Source organism: Quercus lobata, chromosome 9 (assembly GCF_001633185.2).
Source record: "Quercus lobata isolate SW786 chromosome 9, ValleyOak3.0 Primary Assembly, whole genome shotgun sequence".
Taxonomy (NCBI): Eukaryota; Viridiplantae; Streptophyta; class Magnoliopsida; order Fagales; family Fagaceae; genus Quercus; species Quercus lobata.
Window position 1 is genome coordinate 1,427,578 of NC_044912.1, and position 24,035 is coordinate 1,451,612.

The 24,035-nt window shown below is 34.1% G+C and overlaps 2 protein-coding genes across 3 annotated transcripts; one reads left to right on the forward strand and one right to left on the reverse strand.

The window, feature by feature from the left end:
• The first annotated feature begins 885 nt into the window (after positions 1–885).
• Positions 886–13,941, forward strand: LOC115959392 (dynamin-2A-like). Of its 2 annotated transcripts, none has more exons than XM_031077753.1 (22): positions 886–1,370; positions 2,083–2,133; positions 2,231–2,351; positions 2,611–2,703; positions 3,432–3,493; positions 3,730–3,847; positions 4,086–4,425; positions 4,996–5,143; positions 6,132–6,233; positions 6,351–6,470; positions 6,732–6,815; positions 6,989–7,116; positions 7,736–7,820; positions 7,993–8,131; positions 8,370–8,446; positions 8,632–8,688; positions 9,750–9,906; positions 10,900–11,054; positions 11,708–11,821; positions 11,911–11,978; positions 12,191–12,360; positions 13,225–13,941. In XM_031077753.1, the coding sequence occupies exons 1-22, from the start codon at positions 1,215–1,217 to the stop codon at positions 13,482–13,484; spliced, it is 2,805 nt and encodes a 934-aa protein (XP_030933613.1). In that variant the 5' UTR covers positions 886–1,214; the 3' UTR covers positions 13,485–13,941. The 2 variants fall into 2 exon arrangements, with proteins under 2 accessions (XP_030933613.1, XP_030933614.1); XM_031077754.1 differs by having other exon boundaries at positions 887–1,370; positions 13,228–13,941.
• A 1,030-nt stretch (positions 13,942–14,971) lies between these two features.
• On the reverse strand, positions 14,972–19,022 carry LOC115959252 (probable glycosyltransferase At5g03795). The gene is made up of 4 exons (XM_031077591.1): positions 18,451–19,022; positions 17,409–17,641; positions 16,957–17,305; positions 14,972–15,946 (listed from the first exon to the last, which is right to left on the reverse strand). Exons 1-4 carry the CDS (start codon positions 18,712–18,714, stop codon positions 15,248–15,250), a joined length of 1,545 nt encoding a protein of 514 aa, XP_030933451.1. The 5' UTR covers positions 18,715–19,022; the 3' UTR covers positions 14,972–15,247.
• Between the last annotated feature and the right edge of the window lie 5,013 nt (positions 19,023–24,035).

Genomic DNA, 24,035 nt, shown 5'->3' on the forward strand with positions numbered 1-24,035 from the left:
TTTGTTTCCCCTGGGCTAAATGATTCATTCCAGAAACAACTTACTAATGTTAGATGGTATTTGGGCATGGCATAAAATTTAATCAAAATGGGAAATATATATATATATATATAAATAATTTTTTAAGAAGTGGGTTCCAGTTAGTTCAACTGATAAAGTCTGATGGTTGTATAAGAGAAAGATCTATCATCAGGAACGGACGCTATAGGTTGAAACTTCCTTAAAAAAAAAAAATTTTTTTAAAAGATTTATAAATTATTAAATATCGAGAATATACCCAAGTAACCTAATATTGGCTAAAAATTTTAAACAGACTTTATGAACCTTTAAACTAATCTATTAGGTTAAAACAATTTTTTTTAAAAAATTTTTGAGAATTTAATAGGAATTAGGAACCATTAATTGACTTTCATTTTGTAAAATTTTTTGTGTATAAAATTGGTTTAAAATTAAATCAAATATGTTTCCTGAATACCCATTTCTTTAAAATACAAGATTTAAAATTTTTTTTTTTTGAGGGGAAATTTTTGATGTTTTTAATAAGTATAATATACTTACTGTAAATTAAATTTTAAATTTGACATGTCAACATACATGCATATCAAAATTGGTTATAATATATATAAATATGAATAAATCGAAATAAATTAAAACTAGGGAAGTTTTAAAATAGTTTCAGCTTAGATTTAACTCATATTAAAATTTAACCAATTTAGTCACTGTGACGAAATAGGTCCCACAAACCGATTCAGATCCAATCCAAAAAGAATAAAAAAATAAAAAAAAATTAAAGAAACGCAAAACAACACTGTTAAGAAAAGAGAGAGAGAGATTTTAAAATTGAAAAAAAAAGCAACCAAGTTATAAACCAAAAAAAAAAAAGATTCAAATAAGAGAGAGAAAGTTCAAAGTGGAGAGAACGAGAGAGAGAGAGAAGGGTTCTTCTCGCGCATTACCTCTCGTCCTTTTTTTCCCATTTCAAATCGTTGAAATTCAATTCAAAGTTCAAACCCTAAAAATACAAACGCATAATATTTTCTCAGAGAGAGAGAGAGAGAGAGAAACACAGAGAAAGAGATCTAATTCCTTCAGATCTCTCCGATTCCGATTTCACTCCGATCGATCTCTTTGCGCTATTTCAGTTTTCTCCGATTTTCGTTCATCCCTAAAATTTTGAGAATCAGATCGTCGGAGATCTTCGAAAGCTCGAGTCGATGGAGGCGATCGAAGAGTTGTGTCAGCTATCGGAGTCGATGCGACAGGCCTCGGCTCTGCTCGCCGACGAAGACGTTGACGAAATTTCAAGCTCCTCTGGTTCTTCTTCTAGAAGAGCCTCCACTTTTCTTAATTGCGTTGCTCTCGGCAATGTTGTGAGTTCCTTCATCTTCCTCTTTCTGCTCTTGTTTTCGCGTGTATAGAGATATTTGTATGCATAGGTTGGTTGGAGATTTTGTGCTCGTGGGGATTTTTCTATGCTTGAGCTTTGGATTTTGACTAGTTTATGTGTTTTGGTATTTGATATGTTTGGTTATGGTGAAAACTGAGGATAGGAAACTGAGTGAAAGTGCTATTTTAGATTTAGCTTTGAAAGACATTATTGCTTAATGCGAAAATTTAGATATTGTTGTACTTGATTTACAGTGACCGCTTTTTGTTAGAGAAATTATAGTTCGATTGCTTGAAAGTGTTTTGTTATTGGGGATTTTGATGAACAGTGAATGCAGAGGTGGGAATTGATGTCGTTTATAACGCTTAGATGAAACTGTTTTTAATTGTTTGCTTGGAATTGAGGGAATTTTGGAATTTGAATTGCAGTAAAATTTTGAAGCTCAGTGCTATGTGAAGTAATATGCTATGTTTCAATTTTGAGTTTTAATTGGGATGTCCAAATTTTTATGTTTTATTTATGCCAGGAAAGTATGAGAATCTGTTTGAAGATGGGGCCAAATTGAAAATTTCTTATTTCAGTGTTGTTTGTCTATTTTGTAATCATTTGGGTCCATTCTTATGCTGTGTAATACTGCTTTGGTTGTTTGGAGATCCTGATGTAATAATTTTATTGGTGCACCAACAATTGGACAGGGTGCTGGTAAATCTGCTGTCTTGAACAGTTTAATTGGTCATCCTGTTTTGGTAAGTTTGGATTTTATGTGGTTCTTTTTGATTATTTTGTATAATGTATAGAACCTGGAATAGCTTTATTTATTTATTTTTTCTCTTCTTCATTCAGCCAACTGGTGAAAATGGTGCTACACGGGCGCCCATAAGCATCGATTTACAGAGGGATGGTTCTTTGAGCAGCAAATCAATTGTTTTGCAGATTGACAATAAATCTCAACAAGTTTCTGCAAGTTAGTAACTACTACGGATAGTCTCTAATTAGATCAACTTCATGTCTTTATGGCTGGAAATGTTTATACTTGCAAAAATCATAATCTTTCTGAGGATTTCACTGGTATCACTGACCTGCCCTGTGGGATGTCTGTGATGCTTATCCCTTACAAATACTGTGGGATGACAGGAAGTTTAGTGATAATGTGACAAACACTGTGGGATGGTTCTCTTCAACCGTTTGATGTTTTTTATTTGATTGTTGTGGTTCTTCTGCAGGTGCGTTGCGACATTCTCTACAGGATAGATTGAGTAAGAGTTCCTCAGGCAAGAGTCGAGATGAAATATATTTGAAGCTACGCACAAGCACAGGTCAGTTCGTAATTGATAGTCCTTTATCCCTCTTAACTTATGCTCTAAAATTTTATTCCTGAAGATTTTGTATGGGTTGATAAATGCTTCGGGGTTGTTTTTTATTTTACTTTTATTTTATTTTTATTGGTACTTTGGGGTTGTTTCCTTTTGCTGCTTTTCCTGACTTGCTTGATCAATGTACTTTTAGTGTTTAATTTTGATGTAACTTTTGTACACTTCCTGTGTACATGGGTGGTGCCCTTTGTCCTTTGAGCTTATGTAATGAATTTTCACAAAAAAAAAAAAAAGGAAAAGAAATTATGCCCTAAGATTTACTTATGAAATGTTTTTTTTTTTTTTTTTGTGTGTCTGTGTGTATGACTTCCTAATTTGCAAAATGAGAAGTTATTCCAAAAATTCTTGATATGAGATTGCAAAAATATATTTTGTTATAGCTCAAAAACAAAATTTATTTACCTTCCCCACAAAAGAGAAAGCCTTGTGTATTGGGTATGACCTTTTATATTTTAATTGCAATCTTACTTGGGGCTTTATGTATAATGCTCTGAATATGAGGGCATCAATTGTTTTGTTTTTGTTTTTTTCAAGTAGAGAGGTTATAATGGACATCTGTATTGGGTTTGTTCATCATTTATTTGATTCCGTGCCATCATGTGTATTCTTTGATCTCATTGGTTTCGTTTGTTGTACTTATTATATATTCTATTAACTTTATTTCTCCTCAGCTCCTCCCCTGAAGTTGATTGATTTACCTGGGCTGGATCAACGGATCATGGATGAGTCGATGGTAAGTAGTGCCTAGTACTTTTAGAGTCTTAGACCTTTGTTTGATACAAGGATTTCTATGGCCAAGACCCTAGAGTTCATCATTCTTGCAATGGGTTCTGTCGGATGTGTCTAATTGATTTATTTATCTATCTACTTTTAATAAATAGGTTCTCAATGAATGGTCTTGTCGTAGTTTGTGTGTTTGAATTAGTAGAAACAGTTTTGATTAACAATTTTTTAATGGTTCTTGTATAGGTTAGTGAATATGCTGAGCATAACGATGCCATTCTGCTGGTTATAGTACCTGCGTCCCAGGCACCTGAAATTGCTTCGTCTCGAGCCCTTAGAATTGCCAAGGAATTTGATGGAGATGGTAAATTGCTTTTATGTTTCTAACTTATTTCTGTGGGACAGGAGGTTAAATTTGACTTTGTTCCTTACTGTGAACTAAGTTCTGTTGTAAATAATTGTGCCTTAGTGCATATGAGGCACTGCTATCCAAAAGTCATGCGCTCTGTTTCCTCTCATTCCCAAATGCATTCATCCTCTTTCTCTTTGTTAATCATTTGATTCTATAAGTAATTAAGTGGGCAATTGTATGTTGATTACAGGTACCAGAGCCATTGGTGTAATTAGTAAAATAGATCAAGCTGCATCAGACCAGAAAGCTCTGGCTGCTGTTCAGGCTCTTCTGTTAAATCAGGGGCCCTCAAGAGCATCTGATATGCCATGGGTTGCTTTAATAGGTCAATCGGTTGCAATAGCCTCCGCATCTGGATCTGTTGGCTCCGAGAGTTCCTTGGAAACTGCATGGAGGGCAGAGAGTGAAAGTCTAAAGTCCATACTAACTGGAGCCCCTCAAAGTAAGCTTGGGAGAATAGCTTTGGTGGATGCTCTGGCACAGCAGATTCGCAATCGTATGAAAGTCCGGCTTCCTAATATCCTCTCTGGGTGGGTCTTTTGCTGATACCATAACATTTTGTTTTGAACTTTTTGTGTCTTCATTCATTTTTTAGATCAGTTTTTCTTTTCTTCTAAAATTTAATTCTAGTAATGACTAATGTTTTTACTTACAACAAATGTGACTTTATTTCCTTATTTTTGTTATAATTCTTGAGAAGTTTGGATTTTGGAGTTTTGTGATGTATGAAGGACAAAACTTATATGAGGAAGTTTTCAAGTGTTAACTTAGTATTAGGTTACTCATACAAATTTATCCTGTTTTTTAGCTCTGTAAATTGGTCATAGTTTGCGCTTCCACCTACTACTGACATGCAGGTTGTATTTAGTGAATAAATCTAGTTTATTAATTTGGTTTACATGCATTTTTTTTTTAATAGGTGAAAATCAAATTAATTAGGTTTACATGTAAAATTATGGCCATACATATAATTTAAGACTGAATACCTTTTCTAATAGAACAGCTTATGAATGTATTTACAGTCTTCCCTCTGCCATGCATGTCGTGAATTTCCATCTATTTTGGCTCCTTATCAACACCTGTCCTTCACATTTGTGCAGGTTGCAGGGCAAGTCTCAAGTAGTTCAGGATGAGTTGGTAAGGCTTGGTGAGCAAATGGTGAATAGTTCTGAGGGCACCAGGGCTCTAGCCTTGGAACTTTGTCGTGAATTTGAGGATAAGTTTCTCCAGCATGTTACATCCGGTGAGGTGAGGTTTTCTGTCCTTTTTTTTTTGTTTAGTTCAGTAAACTTTAGTCTTAAGCATGGAAATTTTCCAATTAGAAGGATTTTTTTATTTATATTTGGCATATAATCTTCCGAATCCCTTCAATTTATCAATCAAAGCGTTTGTTATTTTGAAATTTATCTACGTAATATACCTTCTCGTAGTCAGGAAGTTTTCCTCATTCATTGGTCAACATTTGCCCTTGCCGACCTTGAGAATTTTATTAAAGGTGAAAGATCTCTAAAGTTGTATCAAGGTTGTTAGTTGCTGCCCATCTCAATTCTTATCAATAAAAAAAAAAAGAGCAAATCACTATGGAGAAGCTTATCTTTAAAAAATGGAGGCAATTCTCTAAAGCTGTCAGATTTTGAGTTGACGGAAAAGAAGTATATTTTAAATCTACTTATAAAAAAAGAAGAAGTGTATTTTAAAACTGCCAAGGAAAACTTTACTTTAGCTGGTGTGTACCAGGCAGTGGTAGCAAACTCAAAAGTCCTTATACGTTAGTGGATGTACTGACTGCTGAGTTGACAGGTTTCCTTGAACTTTATTCTAAGAGATCATTTATGTAGTATGAAGACAATTTTGTGATTACATAAATATTATATGGTAAGATGAGTTTATAAAAATAGATATAATTGCTCTGTGCTTCTTGCCAGCATTCCTCTTTCTCTTCCCTCGTTTTCACTCAAGAAGCTGTGTATGAAATGACATTTTGTTTCAAGTATTTGTATATGGTGATAGTAATATTTTTTTTCAGAAATTCATTTGGTGTGATTCTTAGCTTTCTTCACATGTTTATCTGGTCGTTCATTTGGATAGCCTGTGCCATTGGCAAATGCCTCTTTCTTCAACATTAACTGAACTATTTGTGGCATTCAGCAGCAAATGATATTCTTATGATATTCATTCAGTTAATTGCTTCTTGAGTCATGTGTTTGAGCTGCTGCTGTTACTAATTTTTTTGCAGGGTGCGGGTTGGAAAATTGTTGCCAGTTTCGAGGGGAACTTTCCAAATAGAATCAAGCAACTTCCTTTAGACAGACATTTTGATATCAATAATGTCAAGAGGGTATATTTTGTCCTTCCACTATTTTCCAAATTCCCTTATTTTAGGTTATCTTGTATTGTCTTTCAAGGTTTCTTTTTGAGTCTTCCTCTGACCTTTGCATTTTGAAATTTGTATTAGATTGTGTTAGAAGCGGATGGTTATCAACCATATCTCATATCCCCTGAAAAGGGTTTAAGATCCTTAATTAAAGGTGTCTTGGAGCTTGCAAAAGAACCATCGCGACTTTGTGTTGATGAGGTAAATCCAGGTTTTCATGACCATCTAGATTCTAACTTATGACTTTAGTGGGCTTTCCAAAATATTTTTCTATTGAAGGCTTGAGAGACTATCATTTCTTGGGTTCTATCAATCAGCCTTCACATTATTTACAATGACTCAAAATTTTAGAATAAGAAGTGTTTCTAGTTATTTGGTCTGGAAGAGCTTTTCTACAGTTAATACATGCCATTCACACTCTTCTGTATAATCTTTATTTGGATCATTTGTGCAAACAAATAGGTACACCGTGTCCTGGTAGATATAGTTTCTGCTGCTGCAAATGGTACACCAGGTCTTGGAAGATACCCTCCTTTTAAGAGAGAGGTATGGTGCCTTATTTTCTTGTCAAATTTTTCTTTGTTATTTATTTTTTTATTTTTTCTAAAAATGAATTGTACTGTGTTCAATTGTATGAAGCCAAGTTTGGGTGGTGTAACTTCACTTCTGTTTTTATCTTTCTATTTCGTGAAACTTAACCAATGTTAACCTTGTACAAGGTTGTGGCAATTGCAAGTGCTGCTTTAGATGTGTTTAAGAATGAATCAAAGAAAATGGTTGTTGCACTGGTAGATATGGAGCGAGCTTTTGTGCCGCCCCAACATTTTATCCGTTTGGTGCAAAGAAGGTATTTTTTTTTTTTAATTATTCTTTTGCCTGAAATATGTGTTTTAGCATTTGGTTTTATTTCCTAAGGCATTTGGTTTCAGATTGTGACATGTCATGTTGCATGGGTAACAGACCATAACATGTTTGACAGTTTTTGAATGCTTGTTTTTTTTTTTTTTTTTGGTGCAAAAATGTTGAGTTAAACTCTACAATTGTAATGTGATGGCATGCCTGCTTTAAGCCTTTAGCGGCTATATCATCACTACATAGCTTGAGAATTCTATATAATCTTCACTTGATTGAATTTCTTCTCTCTCTCTCCTTCTCTATCTCTCAAGTGTGTCTTCTTCCTGAGTGTATTATCAAAATAAAGCATCTGGTTTCAGATTTTACCATGTTTGACATTTGTTAAATGCTTGCAATTTCTGTAAAGCTGTTGAGTTAAAAGCTTTGCCATCATTACATAGCTTGAGAACTCTATTTAATGTTTGTATTATGAAATTTTGTCTTTCTCTTCCATAAGTGTGTCTTGTTCCTGAGTTTATTGTGTTCGTTGCTAGTTCAATATTAAATTGTTTGTAACATTTTCCAATATTTACCTGCAACTTACCAGGATGATCTATCTTTTTTTTCCCCAGAATGGAGAGACAGCGCCGGGAGGAGGAGCTCAAGACACGTTCCACAAAAAAAGGACAAGATGCAGAGCAAGGAATGCTAAACAGGGTATGAGATCTCTTTCTCCAATGTAAAGTGGATGAGTTTGGAAGAACAAGTGCATTGATTGGATTTTGTTGCTCCTGTCCCCTGGGGAACTAATATATATAACTTGTTATTTTAGTTATTTAGTCTCTTAGTATTCCTTGCTCATTATATGTTAATTATTTCCTTGTCCTAGGCAACTAGTCCTCAGATGGCTGGTCAACAAACTGGTGGAAGTTTGAAATCAATGAAGGAGAAATCTGGTCAGGCAGAGAAAGAAGCACAGGAGAATTCAGGTTTGAAGACTGCAGGCCCTGAAGGAGAAATAACGGCAGGTTTGTATGCACATTTTGTATTCATATGAGAATGTATACACCACTTTTTAGGGGGCATTTTTCTTTTTTATGCATGTTGGAAGTGGCATTTTGCCAAAGCAGCATTCGTGGAAATTAACATAGCCGTTAGCTGGGGTCATCTAGGCTTTCAAAGTTTCAGGCAACCATGCATGACAACTGTGCATTTTGTCTTATTTTTTTCCTGTTTAATATGTTGTTATCTTTATATTTTCTGCAGGTTTTATATTAAAGAAAAGTGCAAAAACTAACGGATGGAGTCGGCGGTGGTTTGTTTTGAACGAGAAGACCGGAAAGGTTTGTAACATCAGTTCCAAGCCTGCCAAATTTCATGCTTACATTCACTAATTGGGTTTGTTCAATAATATCCTCACATTTAAAGTCTTATAAAATAAGACGTATGTACTTATTGCTGATATACTACTACCATTACTATGATTGTGAACTGTAGGATTTACTTTGACCTCTAATTTATTTTACAGCTTGGGTACACCAAAAAGCAAGAGGAAAGACATTTTCGTGGAGTCATCACTTTGGAGGTAAGGATAACAGTTTATACTGTTATACTGTCAGATCTGTGATTATTAGTAATTATCTCTTACCCCAAGTTTTTGGGAGTCTTTTACTTTTTCAAATTCCATCATCCTTGGTAAAGCCAGACAGGAAGTGTAAGTGGAGAGAACTATAAAGTTTCACCTGATATCTTAACTGGGTGCATTCACTCTATATCTATAGTATGGGATTGTGGGGTTGCAGGCCTGCGGCCCATTTTTTCTAGTCACAAATTCATAAACTATGTATGTGAAGTGCTACATTTATGTGATCTGGTGAATAAGCACGTTTTCACTTAGCTGAATAGCAATGCATGTAACAATCCTTATGTTTGCTCTGGAATGCTCTAACTCATTGAATTTTGAATTAATTGAATCTATGTAAAACATTTTGTAGAACTGATTTTTGGTTTAACCCTGCTAGAGGTTGGTTCTAGGCAAAGTTGTTTTTGTAGAACTGAGAATATCTTTTAAATTCTTTTATAAAATTGGGTGTGGGCTATTGGGTTCTGCTAATTCAAACTGAAAGCAATTGGAATTTTTTTCATATGGAAGCATTAAGGGAAATTGATGCCTAGCAACTGTTTCTCTTTGCTATGTTCATTGGGAACCCTAAGTTAGAGATTTTGTTTTCCATTTTTAGTGCACAATAATAAGGGAGAAGTGAATTCTCTTGTTGACTATCTTGCTGAGATTGTAGACACTACGAAATTATGGAGCCACGTTGGTATCGTGAATATCTGCTTGTATTTAAATGTTAAGAATTGTTTCTAGAAAGTCAGCTGTTCTTGGAAATACAAATGATATTGCAGCAATGTATTGTAGAATTTGACTTATCTCATAAATCTGCTTATCATTTGGTTTGGGAAGATGCAATGTCATATTAGCTTTACCATCTTGATAAATGTATGGGAGAATTGTAAATCACACAAACAATTTATGCATGTCTACCCATGCCTATGAAGGGGTAGTATAATTTTGGAATGTCATTTGGTATGGTATTTCATGCTAATAGCAATGATCACCCATCTCATGTAATTATTGTGCAGGAATGTAATATTGAAGAGGTCTCAGACGAGGAAGGACCACCAGCACCTCCAGCAAAGAGTTCAAAGGATAAGAAGGCTAATGGGCCAGATTATGGAAAAGCACCCAGTCTTGTGTTCAAGCTCACTAGCAAGGTTCCATATAAAACTGTGTTGAAAGGTATGTCCTTTTCTTTCATTATTGTTGTTTCTTTCATTCTCTATCCTCAGTTATTTACGTGTTTAGCAAATAAGGAAACTTGTATTTCTAAAGTGTTAAGCCCTCTAGTGGGTGATAATGACAGAGTGCGGAGTTTAAGATTTTATAGGGCTTTCAATGATTGGGAGTTAGCGGCTTCCTACTCCCTACTTCATTTCATCCAAACCCGAATTCCTAGGGTGGGAGGGTGTGACAGGATTTGTTGGGATCTTAATGGAAGTGGGGAGTTTGATATTCAGTCTTTTTATCATAAGATTCGAAATGCAGCTCCTTCTACTTTCCCCTGGAAGGGCATTTGGAAAGTTAAGGTTCCTAAAATGGTGGCATTCTTTATGTGGATTGCAGCTCATGGTTAGATTCTGACTTTGGATAACCTTATGCTTCGTGGTTGCTCTTTGGCGAATCGTTGTTGTATGTGCTATTGTAATACGGAATCTGTGGATCATCTGTTACTTTTTTGTCCCATAGCTTATTCTTTGTGGACATATATACTTCGGTTGTTTGGGATCGACTGGGTCATGCCAGGTTCAATTGTGGACTTATTATTTTGTTGGTATCATTGGCTTGGGAAACATAGTTTTGATATTTGGAATTTGGTTCCAGGCTGTTTAATGTGGACTATTGGGACTAAAGGGAATCGGCCCTCTTTTGAGGATGAGGTGAAAACTGTGGTTCAGTTATTAGATTTATGCGAACGGATCCTCTTTGATTGGTCTTGGTGTTGGGGTTTCTTGGATTGTTCTACCCTTATGGATTTTCTTTCGTATATTAGAATAGCTTAGTGGCTGTTTGTGTCTTTTTGTTTTCCTTATTGTTTTTGTTCACTACTGTGAACTCTCTGTATTTCTCTTGCCTTTCCCTTATTAATAATAATTTTTCTTCTTACTTATCCCCCAAAAAAAAAAAAAAGTTCTTACAACCCCATATTCAACTCAACCTCCATTTGTCTTGCAGCTCATAGTGCCGTTGTATTGAAGGCTGAGAGTATAGCAGATAAGACTGAATGGATGAATAAGATAAGAAGTGTTATTCAACCTTCTAAGGCAGGACAATTGAAGGGTACACCCATTGAAGGTGGTATGCGACAAAGTCTTTCTGATGGTTCTCTGGTGAGTTACTGATTTATGGATACTGCTGTTATCTAAATTCTTTTATAAATCTTTTTCTGATGGTGCTTGTATAAAGCTTTTTCGCTCTGATTATTTTTGAAGAATTCTTCCAATTTCATAAATTTTGAATTTGCACTCTAGTACTCTTGGTTGATGATCTATTTAATATATATATATATATATATTTTTGTGATTTTGTGCATTAGTAGTGATTAACGTTTGGAAACAACTTTTTTAGCTTTTTGCTGAAAACTTATTGTTGAAAGTGTGCTGAAGTATACTTGCACTTTGAAAAAGTAAGAGCAAATAGTTAGCTTATAAGCTAGTCCCAAACATGAATTTTTTTGAGGGGATTTGGAGCTGGGATTTTTGATCCCCGAATCCTGGCCGTAAATCCCATGGGAAATTTTAAATTTCCGCATCATGTTTCGCTAAAGTCAGAATTTGTAAATGGTGAATTTTGAATCCTCACTTAGCCCCAAACCCTGGCTACAAATGACACCCAAACACACAATAAAAGTAATTTCCCAGTGCAATTTTGATTGAACCGCCTACTAACCTCTATTTAGCTTAAATTGATCCATAAGTATTCTCTGCACAAAATTATGAAGTTTTTTTAACTTACTTTTTCCTTCCTCTCCTGTACTTTCAAGGATATGATGACTCGAAAACCTGCTGATCCTGAAGAGGAGCTTCGGTGGATGTCTCAAGAAGTACGTGGTTATGTTGAAGCAGTTTTGAACAGTTTGGCTGCAAATGTCCCTAAAGTAAGCCAACGTTTTCAACTTTACGTTTGTCATCCCTAAAGTCAACTTGTGAAATGATTTAACACATTTGGGATTGACTGGTTGAACAGGCAGTTGTTCTTTGCCAAGTTGAGAAAGCCAAGGAAGACATGCTAAATCAGTTGTACAGTTCTGTCAGGTTGCATGCTTCTCTATTTACATGGGCATTTGTTGTTTTTCTTTTCGCACTACCATGAACTTTTTTAACAGACTGCCTTGTTACTGTGCTCCATACCTAACTGCAATATGTGGCTCCCTTCATATTGTTTTTTCTGCCATAAAATATAAGGTTCTTAGGTAGTTGATAGGGAACAATTGTTTTTAATCATTTTTATATTTGTGCATGGATAGTGCACAGAGCACAGGCAGGATTGAAGAGCTGCTTCAAGAGGACCAGAATGTAAAACGTAGGAGAGAGCGCTACCAAAAACAGTCTTCTCTCCTTTCTAAACTAACGCGCCAGCTTAGCATTCATGACAACCGAGCTTCTGCTGCTTCCAGCTTTTCTAATGGAGGAGCAGGTATGTACATAAAAGCTGTTCTCTCCTCTCTTACACAGGTCTGAATGCAGCTGATTAGTGGTTTGTGTTATCCACCATCTTTAAACCCTTGAAAATGTCTGTTTTTGATGAACAATTTAACAAAGGAAAAATTTATTCATTTATGATATGTCATAAGTTTATATTTTTGTAGAGAAATCATTCTAGAGATTGAAAACTAGGCTTATAGATGGATGGATAACGTTCAGGCCCCATTACATTTTATGTTTGTTACCCATCCATGGTGGATGAGGACCTTATAACACGGTCTACCTCACAACGTTGGATCCAGGGGCTGTGCATATAGTAACACTATCATGGTGAGCGAAGCAATCCCCTCTCCACTCACTCACATTGGTCAACTCACATATACATCCAACCATTTAGTGTCCCACTTATTCCCAAACCTCAAGAAAGGAGGGTTGCTGTTGATTGACAGCCAGCATAAAACTTTGTCAATGTAGCCAATAAATTTGAGCTGAAATTGCATCTTCTTTTGTAAGAGTAAGGTTGAGGGCAAGGTCTTATTTTAATGACCCATCAAGTGCATGTGTATGAACTTGTAAATTATGTTGATTTGGCCTTTACCCTGAAATATCATGATATATAACATATTTTTAATTATCAATGATCTCCTTTGTTCAGTCTTTCACCACCCCCTTCCCCCAAATGTTTGTTGTTTTGGGGGGGGGGTTGTTCATGACCGCTGTAGTTATTCCTTTAATGCCTATTGATAATTTGATAAGATGGCCGCGTCCGGAAGTTGTTTCAATGATCGGTTATATTTGTGTTTTCCTCTTTCTTTCCTGAAATTGTTTTCTGATATTTTAATCTCTGTTTCTTTAGCAGAAAGCAGTCCTAGAACCAGTGGTCCTTCTGGTGATGACTGGAGATCTGCATTTGATGCAGCTGCTAATGGCTCTGTTGACTACAATTCCCACAGTGATTCTTTTAGGTCTCGATCCAATGGTCACAGCAGAAATTCCAGCGACCCAGCACAAAATGGTGATATGAACTCTGGTTCAAACTCCAGCAGCCGGCGTACTCCTAATCGGTTGCCACCACCACCACCACCGTCTGGTTCTTCGGGTTACAAATACTATTAAATGGCCGACTTACATTGATTGATGACTCATATTTTCGTTGCATTTTTGGTGGGGGAGACCACTCAGCCCCATTTCATGATTCAAGCATATGGTCACCCTAAATTCTATACTATTAGAATCTTTAGAAGAGGAGAGAGAGAGCAAGGAAGGGAGGGTGTTTGTGTACATAGAAGACTACAATTACTTGGTATCAGGTTCTCATGGCTTGGCCCGGTGGATTCAAGGTTCACTTGAAATCCAATTATTATATTCTATTCAATTTTTCTCCATTCTCATAAAGTTTTAATTTTCCTTTTTTCTTGCTCATTTTTGGATGCTAGAGATGTATTTGCTTGTATTGATTCTGATTTCATGTGTACTTTCCATCTTTGATGGCCTTGTAACATGTGGAACATCTTTTTCTAGTAAAGGGAGATATTTTTTGTTTCCCATTCTTATATATCCACGTTTTATTCCCTGTTATGTGTCACATGAAGATGTTTGATTGAGAGAGAGAGAGAGAGATCATTTTTAGTTATGAACATTGATGTGAGAAATTCTTATCATGACCTCCCTTGATTCAAATAGAACATCCCATACATCGTAATTTAATAAATAAATGAGTAAAATTTTGTTTCACTATGCTTGAATTTAATTGTTGTTGGAAATAATAATACCATATTTGTGTTTTATTGGATAATGTCACCAGGTGTTTTATTTTTTGATAGATAGATACCAATTTGTGCAGTTAATAAATCCAGTTGTTGACCTAGCTGTATGCTTGTATTGAGTCTTTTATTTGGTAGTTCGTTAAATCTTGTGTATTAAATTTCATGATTTTGGATAGATTTTTCAGCTGCCATGTAATGTTAACACTTGGCTTGAGTTTTGTCTTTCCGTGCATGGCAACATAATAGAAATTGTGTTTATTTCACACACTATTGCATTAAACTTGTGATTTCAAGTCACTAGTTCAATTCAAAAAAGTGATTCTGTACTTTGTGTGCAATAGCGTGTACAATATTACCAACTCTTTTGCTTTATTTTCTACTCAATTTTGGAATTCAAAATGAAATAGAATTAATAGCCGACTTTGACAACACTGTCTTGACTATAAGTTATGCTGTGTCGTGCCACAAATTAGATTAGGATTATAATCATTTGTGTTTTCTTTATTATTTGTGGGAGAGAACTTTTTGGATGTATTTTCAAAATAGAAAGCGCTTTAATGTAGTTGTTCAAAGGAGTAAATTCAATCATTTCTATTCAATATCTTTTGGAGGTCTTGCTGTTTTTGACAGACCTATCTTCTACTCAAAATATACTCTTCAGTGTATTGTCTTTTTCGAATATCCCATTAGAGGATTTGTACTTAGTGCCAGGTCACCTCAACTTTCCATTTCACTAGGATAATACATCACAATTTTTGTGAGATAAACTGTCCTCTCTCAACGATACAGGCATTGCTGTTATCCTCTACCAAGTAATCACTGCAGAGCAGGAATCCCACTCCACAACAAAGCAAAGGTCTTTGCAAACATGAAATGATTTGTAAAGATGTTGAAAATCCACATTCAATGCATGGAAAAGCAATAACCCAATGAGCATGCTACAAGTCTCCAACCAATCTTCCTATGGCCGCTTTTTGAAAGATGATAAGATATATAACTTGTATCGCTGAAAAAACTAGATGAATGCTAGTAATGTATTTCACTGCCTTAAACAGATTACAAAAATAAGGGTCACTCTCTGTATGTATAATCTATCAAACAAAACCAATGTACTTATTTGGACATGTTCCCATCAAAAGCCTTTCCTGATGGCGAGCCCAAGCGCAAGTTTAACCTCCTGAGCCAAATAGAGTGAACAGTCATATGAAAAATATCGAATCTCTTTGAAGGTCCATTCACCACAAAATGCCTTTGCACTTGTTTCACCCTCCTTTGCAAACTTATGTATTGCTTTTGAGAGATGCTATTAAGTATCCCTTTGATATTTGGTATGTCCTTCACTTCCACTTGGACAGAAAACGACTTCCAGTTTAGAACATCACTGAAAGGTGGAACAAAGCCATCAGAAATTAACACAGGAACACACTCTGCATAGATTGCATCCATAACTCTTGCGGTTGCTACTTCATAACCACTTGGGCATAAGCAAAACTTGCTATTCTGAAACATTGAGTCATAGGATAAATGCTTGGGAAGTTGCTCATAGACCAACACATCTTTGTCTTTTTCTTTCCAATGCTCCAGAAGTAAGTGTCTAATGTGGCCATGTCTACCACCTGCAAAGAAGGCTAGTATGTGTCGGCTAGATGCAGAGGGTCCACCAAGAATTCCCTTAATTTCCCCAGATTTAAGTTGAACTTCTGGAAATGAAACATCTTTAGAAGGAATGAATCCTTCAGAGGTATTTGCATTGCACAATGCTCTAATGGACATGTTGTACAAAAAAGGAGCATATGAAGATGAATAAGGGCCCTGTATATATATTGACAAGCCATTAGCAAATTAGCATAGGGTATTAATTCAACAAATATTTTGGAAATATCAATTCTTTGAATGCTTAAGTATTACTTTTATGCTCAATTCAAAGCAACAAGTATTTGCCAGCTGTTTTTGTTATACTAATTCAATTAGTATATTTCTTATCAGGGACGAAACTAGGATTCGAAGTCGAGAGGGGCAAATATAATTTTTTTGAGGAGGACAAATATAATTTTTCTTGGGCTTATTTTCTAAAATTTTAAATATATACCTACTATTTAATATTTTTTAAAAATTTGGGGGGGGCACAGCCCCCCTCTACCTGTATGTAGTTCCGTCCCTGTTTTTTATTAGTCATCCTTTACTATAAGTCTATAATATAGATGATTAATTTTTGTTATTAATAAATAGATGCTAATTTTATTTTTCATGTATTGATTTAGTTTTAAATCTTTGCATATTTCGTATTCTTAAATGGTGAAATTTTTTTGTTCCTATTTTGACCCCAAAAAATGAAATCTTGATTGTCCTTTTCATTTTTTAGGGATTCTCTCAAGTCAACTGAATTTTTGGGAGGCCAAGTGTATTTTTTGAGTCCAAATTCACTCTTATAATATATATATATATATATATATATATATATATATATTATGTATTTTTTTTTTTGAAGGGGACTCGAAATATACGCAGGTGCGGAGGGTAGTAAACATAAACATGGTGTCGAGGAATTAAAGGAAGATGTGGGTATCATTGGAAGTTTTTTATAGATATAGCATATAAACATATTTATGTAGACAATCAAGAAAAAATCAATTTGAAGAAGAAGAAAAAAAAATAGTGAATATTGCATTATTATTTTAAAATTGGTTGTATTTAATTACTTTTGTGCACCTGCATTATCTATTTGAGCCCTTAATTCATAGGTTATAATCAAGCTCCAAAACCTGGAAAAAGTAAGTAAACCATGAAAAAAGAAGTGGGAGTTAAGAGTGGGTGTTGCTCACCCAATCATGGCAAGAGACCATGACATGATCAGCACCAAGGCTTCGATTCCAATAGGGATGTTTATTGGCAATGACATTGACATAGTCAGCAATAGTTCTTCCAATTGGACTCATATCATGGGAATCTGGAACATAGAGATAACGAACCATTGCCACCACACTATATGGAAGGAAATAAACATGGGCCTGATTGGGATCACTGGTTCTATAATAATTGTCCATTGCCAACTCATGGATGAACCTTCCCTCTGTTGCATATACACTCTTGCATGGACCATCATTAAACAATGGTTGCTCTCCTTCTTCATATACATATATCTTAAAAATCCTTTCCATCTCTAAATAACTCCTGCATTTTTTTTCCTCTTTCAAATTAGAATGAACCAACCATGATCAAAAAAATAATTATGCATAAAAAACTAAAATACAAATTTAGGGAATTGAAATGGTACCTATGGAAAACTTTTGCATTCCTATATATTGGGCCTCGTGGAACATAGTCAGGGTCATCATATGTTGATGTTTTATTCTGGACTCGACCAGCTTCTTTAATGGCTAACCGGGCTCTAGCCAAAGTTGCTTCAATTTTCTCTAATCTACTGTGTCTCTTTACTTCATTTGTGGCTGAAGTCGCATTGATTTTTTCGGATACTTTACCCTTCCCTATCCCCTCCTGCCTTTCTCCCTAATGACCAACACCAAAAAATAATCACAAAATAGTAATAGTTTCTTTAAAAAAAACCAAATTAAAATAATAATGGTAAATTTTTATGAGAATAATAGTAGTAATTATTATAATAATAAGAGAGTTACTCAATAGTCAATAATAAAAGAATAACACAACACACTTTTAGCGTGATGATCATTCTAAAACTATAAGTACAAATTCTTGTGAGGTGGGGAAGGGCCGGGGCTGGGGACTCACATACATACTAGTAGGATTTCTATTTTTTTGTTTTTTTATTTTTAAGAATACTAAGTATTTTTAAAATACACATGGGGAGAGGGGGTGAAAGTTTTTTAAATAAACTTAAAGTGGTATATATCCAAAATGACCTAATTCTTAGATACACAACACAGACTTTGTAGGATTTCTATCTTAAAATAAAAGAAGGTAAAAGACAAATTTTGAAAAAGTTGAATTCAGATTCACATTTATCTCATTTATTATTGACCCTTCCAAAGTGACGGGGGCAGACAAAGCAAGGAATAGAAGACTAAAGTAAAACTAAAGACTATTTAAAAAGAATTTTTAAAATCAATCATTAGATTACCCTCTATACTTTTAAAATATCAAGAATGGAAGATCGATATAAACCTGTCTCATCATAAAATATTTACAGTAAATAATTAACATTTGATTAGTAGAAAATTTTCAAAATATTACTCTTATAAAAGAGTTATAGATAATAGATTTGTGTAACTTCACAAAAGGTTACACCGGATATGCCATGATTACCATCCACATATATATAAAAATATGAAAGAACTTACAATTTGAGGGTTGAGAGAAGAAGTAGGTGGAGGATCTGCCACAGCAAAAACTTGACTTGTCCCTGAGAAAGTTAGCGTTGTAGAAGCAAAACCCAAAAGACTACCATGTCTCCTTGTCCATTGAAAAGAACTGGCATCACCCAATGTGCAAACTATCACCAAGATCACAGCCAAAAGAACAACAAACAATATGACCAAAAATAAAGAATATGGTCTAAAGGATGAAGAGAAAGGCAGCTTCTTAGAAGAAGAAGAAGGCGGCATTTTTCTCTCTCTACACTAAACCCTATGTTCTTTCGAATACCATACACATATTATTAGCCTATACAAATATGGTGAGCAACTCATTTTCCTTTTTCGTAGTATTATCCTTATTTTGCTTGACATTCACTGATTCACTCTACTCACTCCTTTTTGAAAATTTTTCTAAAATTTCGTAGCTAAAAAAGTAGAAGTTAGTCATTATCAATTTATAGACTCGAATTCTGATAGTTGAAAATATTTATACAGATTTATTATTATAGAGGTACACATTTACAAAATGGATAAGGAGGTAGCATTAAAGCTCGCAATTAATTTGATACATGCGTATATAAAAAGCAATTATCACAATGCAATGACAATGATATATGTATTCCATATGCGGCCACCTTTGCACAAGGGTTCATTCTACAGTACCCACTAATTTTTTTAGTGGATACCATACCTCCTTTAAATCTTGACCATATATTTTACATGTCTTAATCCTGACCATTTGTTTATTTTTAATGAAAACTAGTTACCGTATAAGCAGATAATGTATAAAAGCAAAAACACATCGAAAAACAAACAACGGAGCCTTTTTCTTTCATCGGTGGCCCAAGAGAGAGAAAGAATCAGCATTCTCTCCTTCAAGAACTCTTTCAAACCTGACGACCCAGGTTTTGTCTCCACTCTCAAGTTGATCTCTGTCACTGACCTGTGACTGAGAGTTTTCTTCAATTCTTTTTACTCTTAGGTTTTTTTAGTCTTATGATCTTGTCAATTTGTATTTGATATTGGGTCTTTTTTTTTTCTTTTTCTTTTTTAATCCTAAAATTCCTAATCTCTACATGTTTGACGGTCCTTGGATAGTCAAATCCTTGCAAAATCTTGGGTCTTTTGCTTTTTGTTAGAAATACTCGATGAATATTATTGTATTTCTCAACTAATAAAATATATGTATAAGAAAAAACCAAAACTCAACATTTCCCAACAAATAAAATAAATTACGCCGCCGACGTCCACATTTCCCAACGTTTGTTTCTATCATCACTGAAAAGCAAAAAAGAAAAAACCGAAAATCCAACAAACTCTCTCTCTCCTCTCTCATCGCTCCGGTCTCTGAAATCTCGGGCAAGAGTTTCGGCATTTAACGATCAGAAATTTCGGCCTTTCTTTTTATGTAATGGATCGGTCTGAAACGAAACGCCATTACTCAGAGCTTCGATCTCTCTCTCTCTCTCTCTCTCTCTCAGAGCTTTGTGATTTGCCGAAAGAGATCTCAACCACATTTTCCCACACAATCGTACTATGAATCCTCTAGGTTCGCATCTTCAATCCACATTCCGTCCGTACTTCTCACATTTCTTCAAATCTTCAGGCTTCGTACAAATCCGATGGCCAATTTGTTGTTGTTGTTGTTATTTTTCTAAAATGTAGGTCAGTGGATTTGAATGATCTGTGAGAATTGTCATTGCCAAAAAACAGAAAAGCTTTTTTTTTTTTTTCATGTGTTGAAATTATGGTCTGTTTGGTGGCTGAGAAAATGGAGATCAAGAAGAAAGAAGCTCAATTTCGTTGTTATTTACTTAATTGTTTATACTTTAATTGTTCATATACTTTTTTTTTTTTTTTTTTTTTTTTTTTTTATGGGAAGGGCTAGGTTGAATTTGGTTATATTGTTTTTGGGTTAAATGGGTCCCAATGAGTTTTTAGTTAAAACCCAATAATCATTGGGTCTAATTGGGTTGATGCCCATTTAATCCAACTAATTATAATTAGGTGGGTTTATGTTCAATTAGAGTTGGTGGGTTTAGGTGGGCAAATGAGTTTGAACTTAGTTTGCCACTCCTAATAAACAGCTATTCGAGCTCGCCGTGCTAGCCATTGTCAAGTATACATGGCTGCCATGCAATATCACTGAAGTCTTGTGGACGTAATATTCTGCATCAACTGCCGTCCCGCTAAACTTTTATTATTTGTTTTATGTGTGTATGTTATTATTTTACCTTGCTTAAGTGTTACGGATGATGACAATTAAATATATATAAGCTTTAAGAAGGATGAAAAATGCTTCGGTAAATTAACAGTTGGTTTGCCCTAGCCTACATTCATAGCAGGTGGGAAGCTTGATGTTAAATTAATGATCAAAATGAATTTTGTCATGTGACATCTATATTCCTTTTACTTCTTTTTGCATTATAACTCAACTAAAAATTGCAGTGCCTGTACATGCATGTTATATGCTTTTAGCACGCAATATTATTGGCTTTTGTTTTTCTCTATTAAATTTTGGATATATAACAATGTATTTAATTTACAGGCATTACACCAATTGTCAACAAATATCATTATGCATATGGTGGTATATATATCTTCCATCCAGATAAGTAAAATAGGTAAAATTGCCCTTCTAGAGAGATAATGCACAACAACATTCTCTTGATAACGAACATGAGGAAAATTAATACAAGAAAAATGACAAACCAAGAGTTTTTGTGTCTGCAATTAGGTGACCATGCAATATTAAGGATGATTTAGAGTTTATAAGGTCTTTAAAAATAAAGTCCATTATCATGTGCTTCACAAATCACAGTTTGACACATGCCCTTTATTTTACATTATAAAGTAATCAAAGTTAAAAAGTAAAATAAAAATAAAAATTTAAACACACATGATGAATAAAAATCCATTGTCCCACTATTTTCAATTTGATAGACATTATCTCACTATTAGTGTTTTACTTTATACTCTATCAATTGCATTATATTATGTGTTAGGTTTAAAAAATTAATAAAAAAAACTTTGATCGACCATAAGCAAAAAAATTTATCCAAATAGTTTTTTTTTATTATTATATTTTATTTTTTATTGAAAAATGACACATAAACTTGAACACTTAAAGTTTGATACAAATGTGGGTTCCAGTTTATTCAACTAGTAAAATCTCTAATAATTGAATAAAAGATCTGGGGTTCAATATTTGTCTACACTAAAAACTTAATGATAGTTATTATTAAAAGCAGATACTATAAATTGAAATTTTCTTATAAATTAAAAAAAAAAAAAAAGTTTGATACAAGATTTTTATTATGACATATGACATGTATATTCCATTTTTTCAATAAAAGTTAAACAAATTATTTTTATTTTATGAAAAGCACGAGGAGGAGGGTATCAAGTCAAAGCCCAAAAATCTAAAACCAGAAATGGATAAATTTCACAAATATGCATAGGAAGGAAAGAATATATAAGTTATAACACGTGGTGAAATCCGCAAAGGCAATACCAATATTACGAATATCATGCATGCATGATTATGGAAATAAATTCTAATGGAGATCATGAAATACGGGAACTAATTATGAGCAGCCAATCTTTGATATAGACTCAGATTCTCAGACAATCTTCTTAAATATTTTCTCTGTTAAACCTCGTATCAAACTTCTCCATATATAAATACCATAGCTAGTCTTGGCTACGGGAAAAATCCTCAAACCTAAACCCTAGAAGTAACTAACCTTTTCTTTGGATTCAAGAAACCTTTACCTCTCTGCCAATGGCTTCCAGTACTCAGATGGTATAGTATTCGTGCTTCATCTTTCTTTTCTTTTTGATTTGTGATTTATATTATATATTTTACTAGCTACTTAATTAATTTGTTCCCTTCATTTTTATTTTCTTGTTCTGTCCATGATCATGAACTACCATGTCTTTTGTAGTGTTGTGCTTTGAAAGTGGATACCTCGTCTGCTGGATGGCATAATACCATGGTGAAAGTTTTGAAGAAAATCAGTGGTACTTTTTAATCCATGTTTTGCCATACTTATTATTATTATTTTGAATAAATATACAATACCAACTTTGTGGAGCTTTAATTTGAAAGTAATACTTAACCCTATGGTAATGTTTTATATCATCTCATTATTTTTTTCACATATGTTAAAATTTACACATAAAATAATATCATTTAGAATAAGTTGTGTTACATTCCAAACTTATGGGTTTGTGTATTTTATTTTATTTTTTTAAATTGCGAATAGGTGGAGTGATTATCTTTTTTGTTTGTTGGCTTAAAATTTTTCCAGGAGTTGTGTACGACATAGATGCAGAAGAAGGGATGGCATATATCACTGGCAAAGTTGATCCACACAAAATATTGAAGAAGCTAGTGAAAAGTGGAAAACATGCGCAACTGTGCTGGGTTGAGATTGGAAATCAGTATACGTACTCTCAAGATGGCTCGTATCTTCATCCTAGGGGAAGAGAACCTTGTTATGAAGATCCTTACCCTTACTCCAGTAGTTATCGAAGAGACTCTTATTGGGATGGGTACAATGGACCAGGATACAATTCCTACTACCCACACCAACCTATGCCCCATTACTATCCACCACAGGTCCCATATAACCCATACTACTATTGAATAGATCACTACATGTTGGTTTTATATGTGTCATGGTCATGATGAAATATTTTAGGATTCTTCATGACATGATATTATCTTTTATGTACTTTATTTGGGATACTACTTTTGGGATTTCAAGTTGTAATTTATATCTGTTTATTTAGATCTGTCATGCTGAAATATTTTAGGGTTCTTCTTCATGACATGAGACTATCTTATGTTATTAATGCATACTTTTTTTGGGAAATTACTTTTGGGATTTAAAGTTGTAATATATTTCCCTTTAATTTACTTAGTCCAAAGACAAATAGCTTGTTTAAAGTTGAATTCATATATATATATAAATGGTTTCTCTTTTGAGGCAATTTAAGAATTGTTTTTTTGTTTTATAGGAGTCGGAACTATAAAAATTTGAGAATAAAAAATATAGAGAACCAAATGGTTTTTTGTCAAAATATTATGAAAAAAAGTTATATCTCAATTCTCAAGTATGGTTTAACTAAATTTTTTTTAATAAAAATAAAATTGCAAGACCAATTAATCCAAAAACAACACCAAAAAATTAAGAAAAGAGCAGCTGAGTTGCACATTCTTTTCTTTTTAATAAATCTTTTTTTTTTCTTATGCAAGAGTTGAGTTGGAACATATTGTAACATCTTCTTTTTGGTCTTTGAATATGGCCCGAAATTCTACCTTAAGTACAAATTTGTGGAATATATTTAACAACGAAAAAGGAGATATGTGGTGACCCAATCGAATTCAGATCTTCGAGATTTCTTAGGATACTCTATCAATAGATTTCTTAAGAGTCTAGATTCTGCTATATTAGCATTCTACTAACAATACTCTTAAAATAATAAAATAATAGTGTAAACGAAACAATTAAGATTATTGTTAGTGGAATACTAATATGGAAAAATTTAGACTATTCAATTAT

Excerpts from the sequence above, each read along its gene's own strand:
- LOC115959392 (XM_031077753.1), top strand. The coding sequence starts at position 1,215 with ATGGAGGCGATCGAAGAGTTGTGTCAGCTATCGGAGTCGATGCGACAG. Across the intron at positions 4,426-4,995 it reads CTTCCTAATATCCTCTCTGG|GTTGCAGGGCAAGTCTCAAG; the intron begins GTGGGTCTTTTG and ends ACATTTGTGCAG. Across the intron at positions 9,907-10,899 it reads ATATAAAACTGTGTTGAAAG|CTCATAGTGCCGTTGTATTG; the intron begins GTATGTCCTTTT and ends TTTGTCTTGCAG.
- LOC115959252 (XM_031077591.1), bottom strand. The coding sequence starts at position 18,714 with ATGCCGCCTTCTTCTTCTTCTAAGAAGCTGCCTTTCTCTTCATCCTTT. Across the intron at positions 17,642-18,450 it reads CTTCTCTCAACCCTCAAATT|GGAGAAAGGCAGGAGGGGAT; the intron begins GTAAGTTCTTTC and ends GTTGGTCATTAG. Across the intron at positions 15,947-16,956 it reads TGGTCTCTTGCCATGATTGG|GGCCCTTATTCATCTTCATA; the intron begins GTGAGCAACACC and ends ATATATATACAG.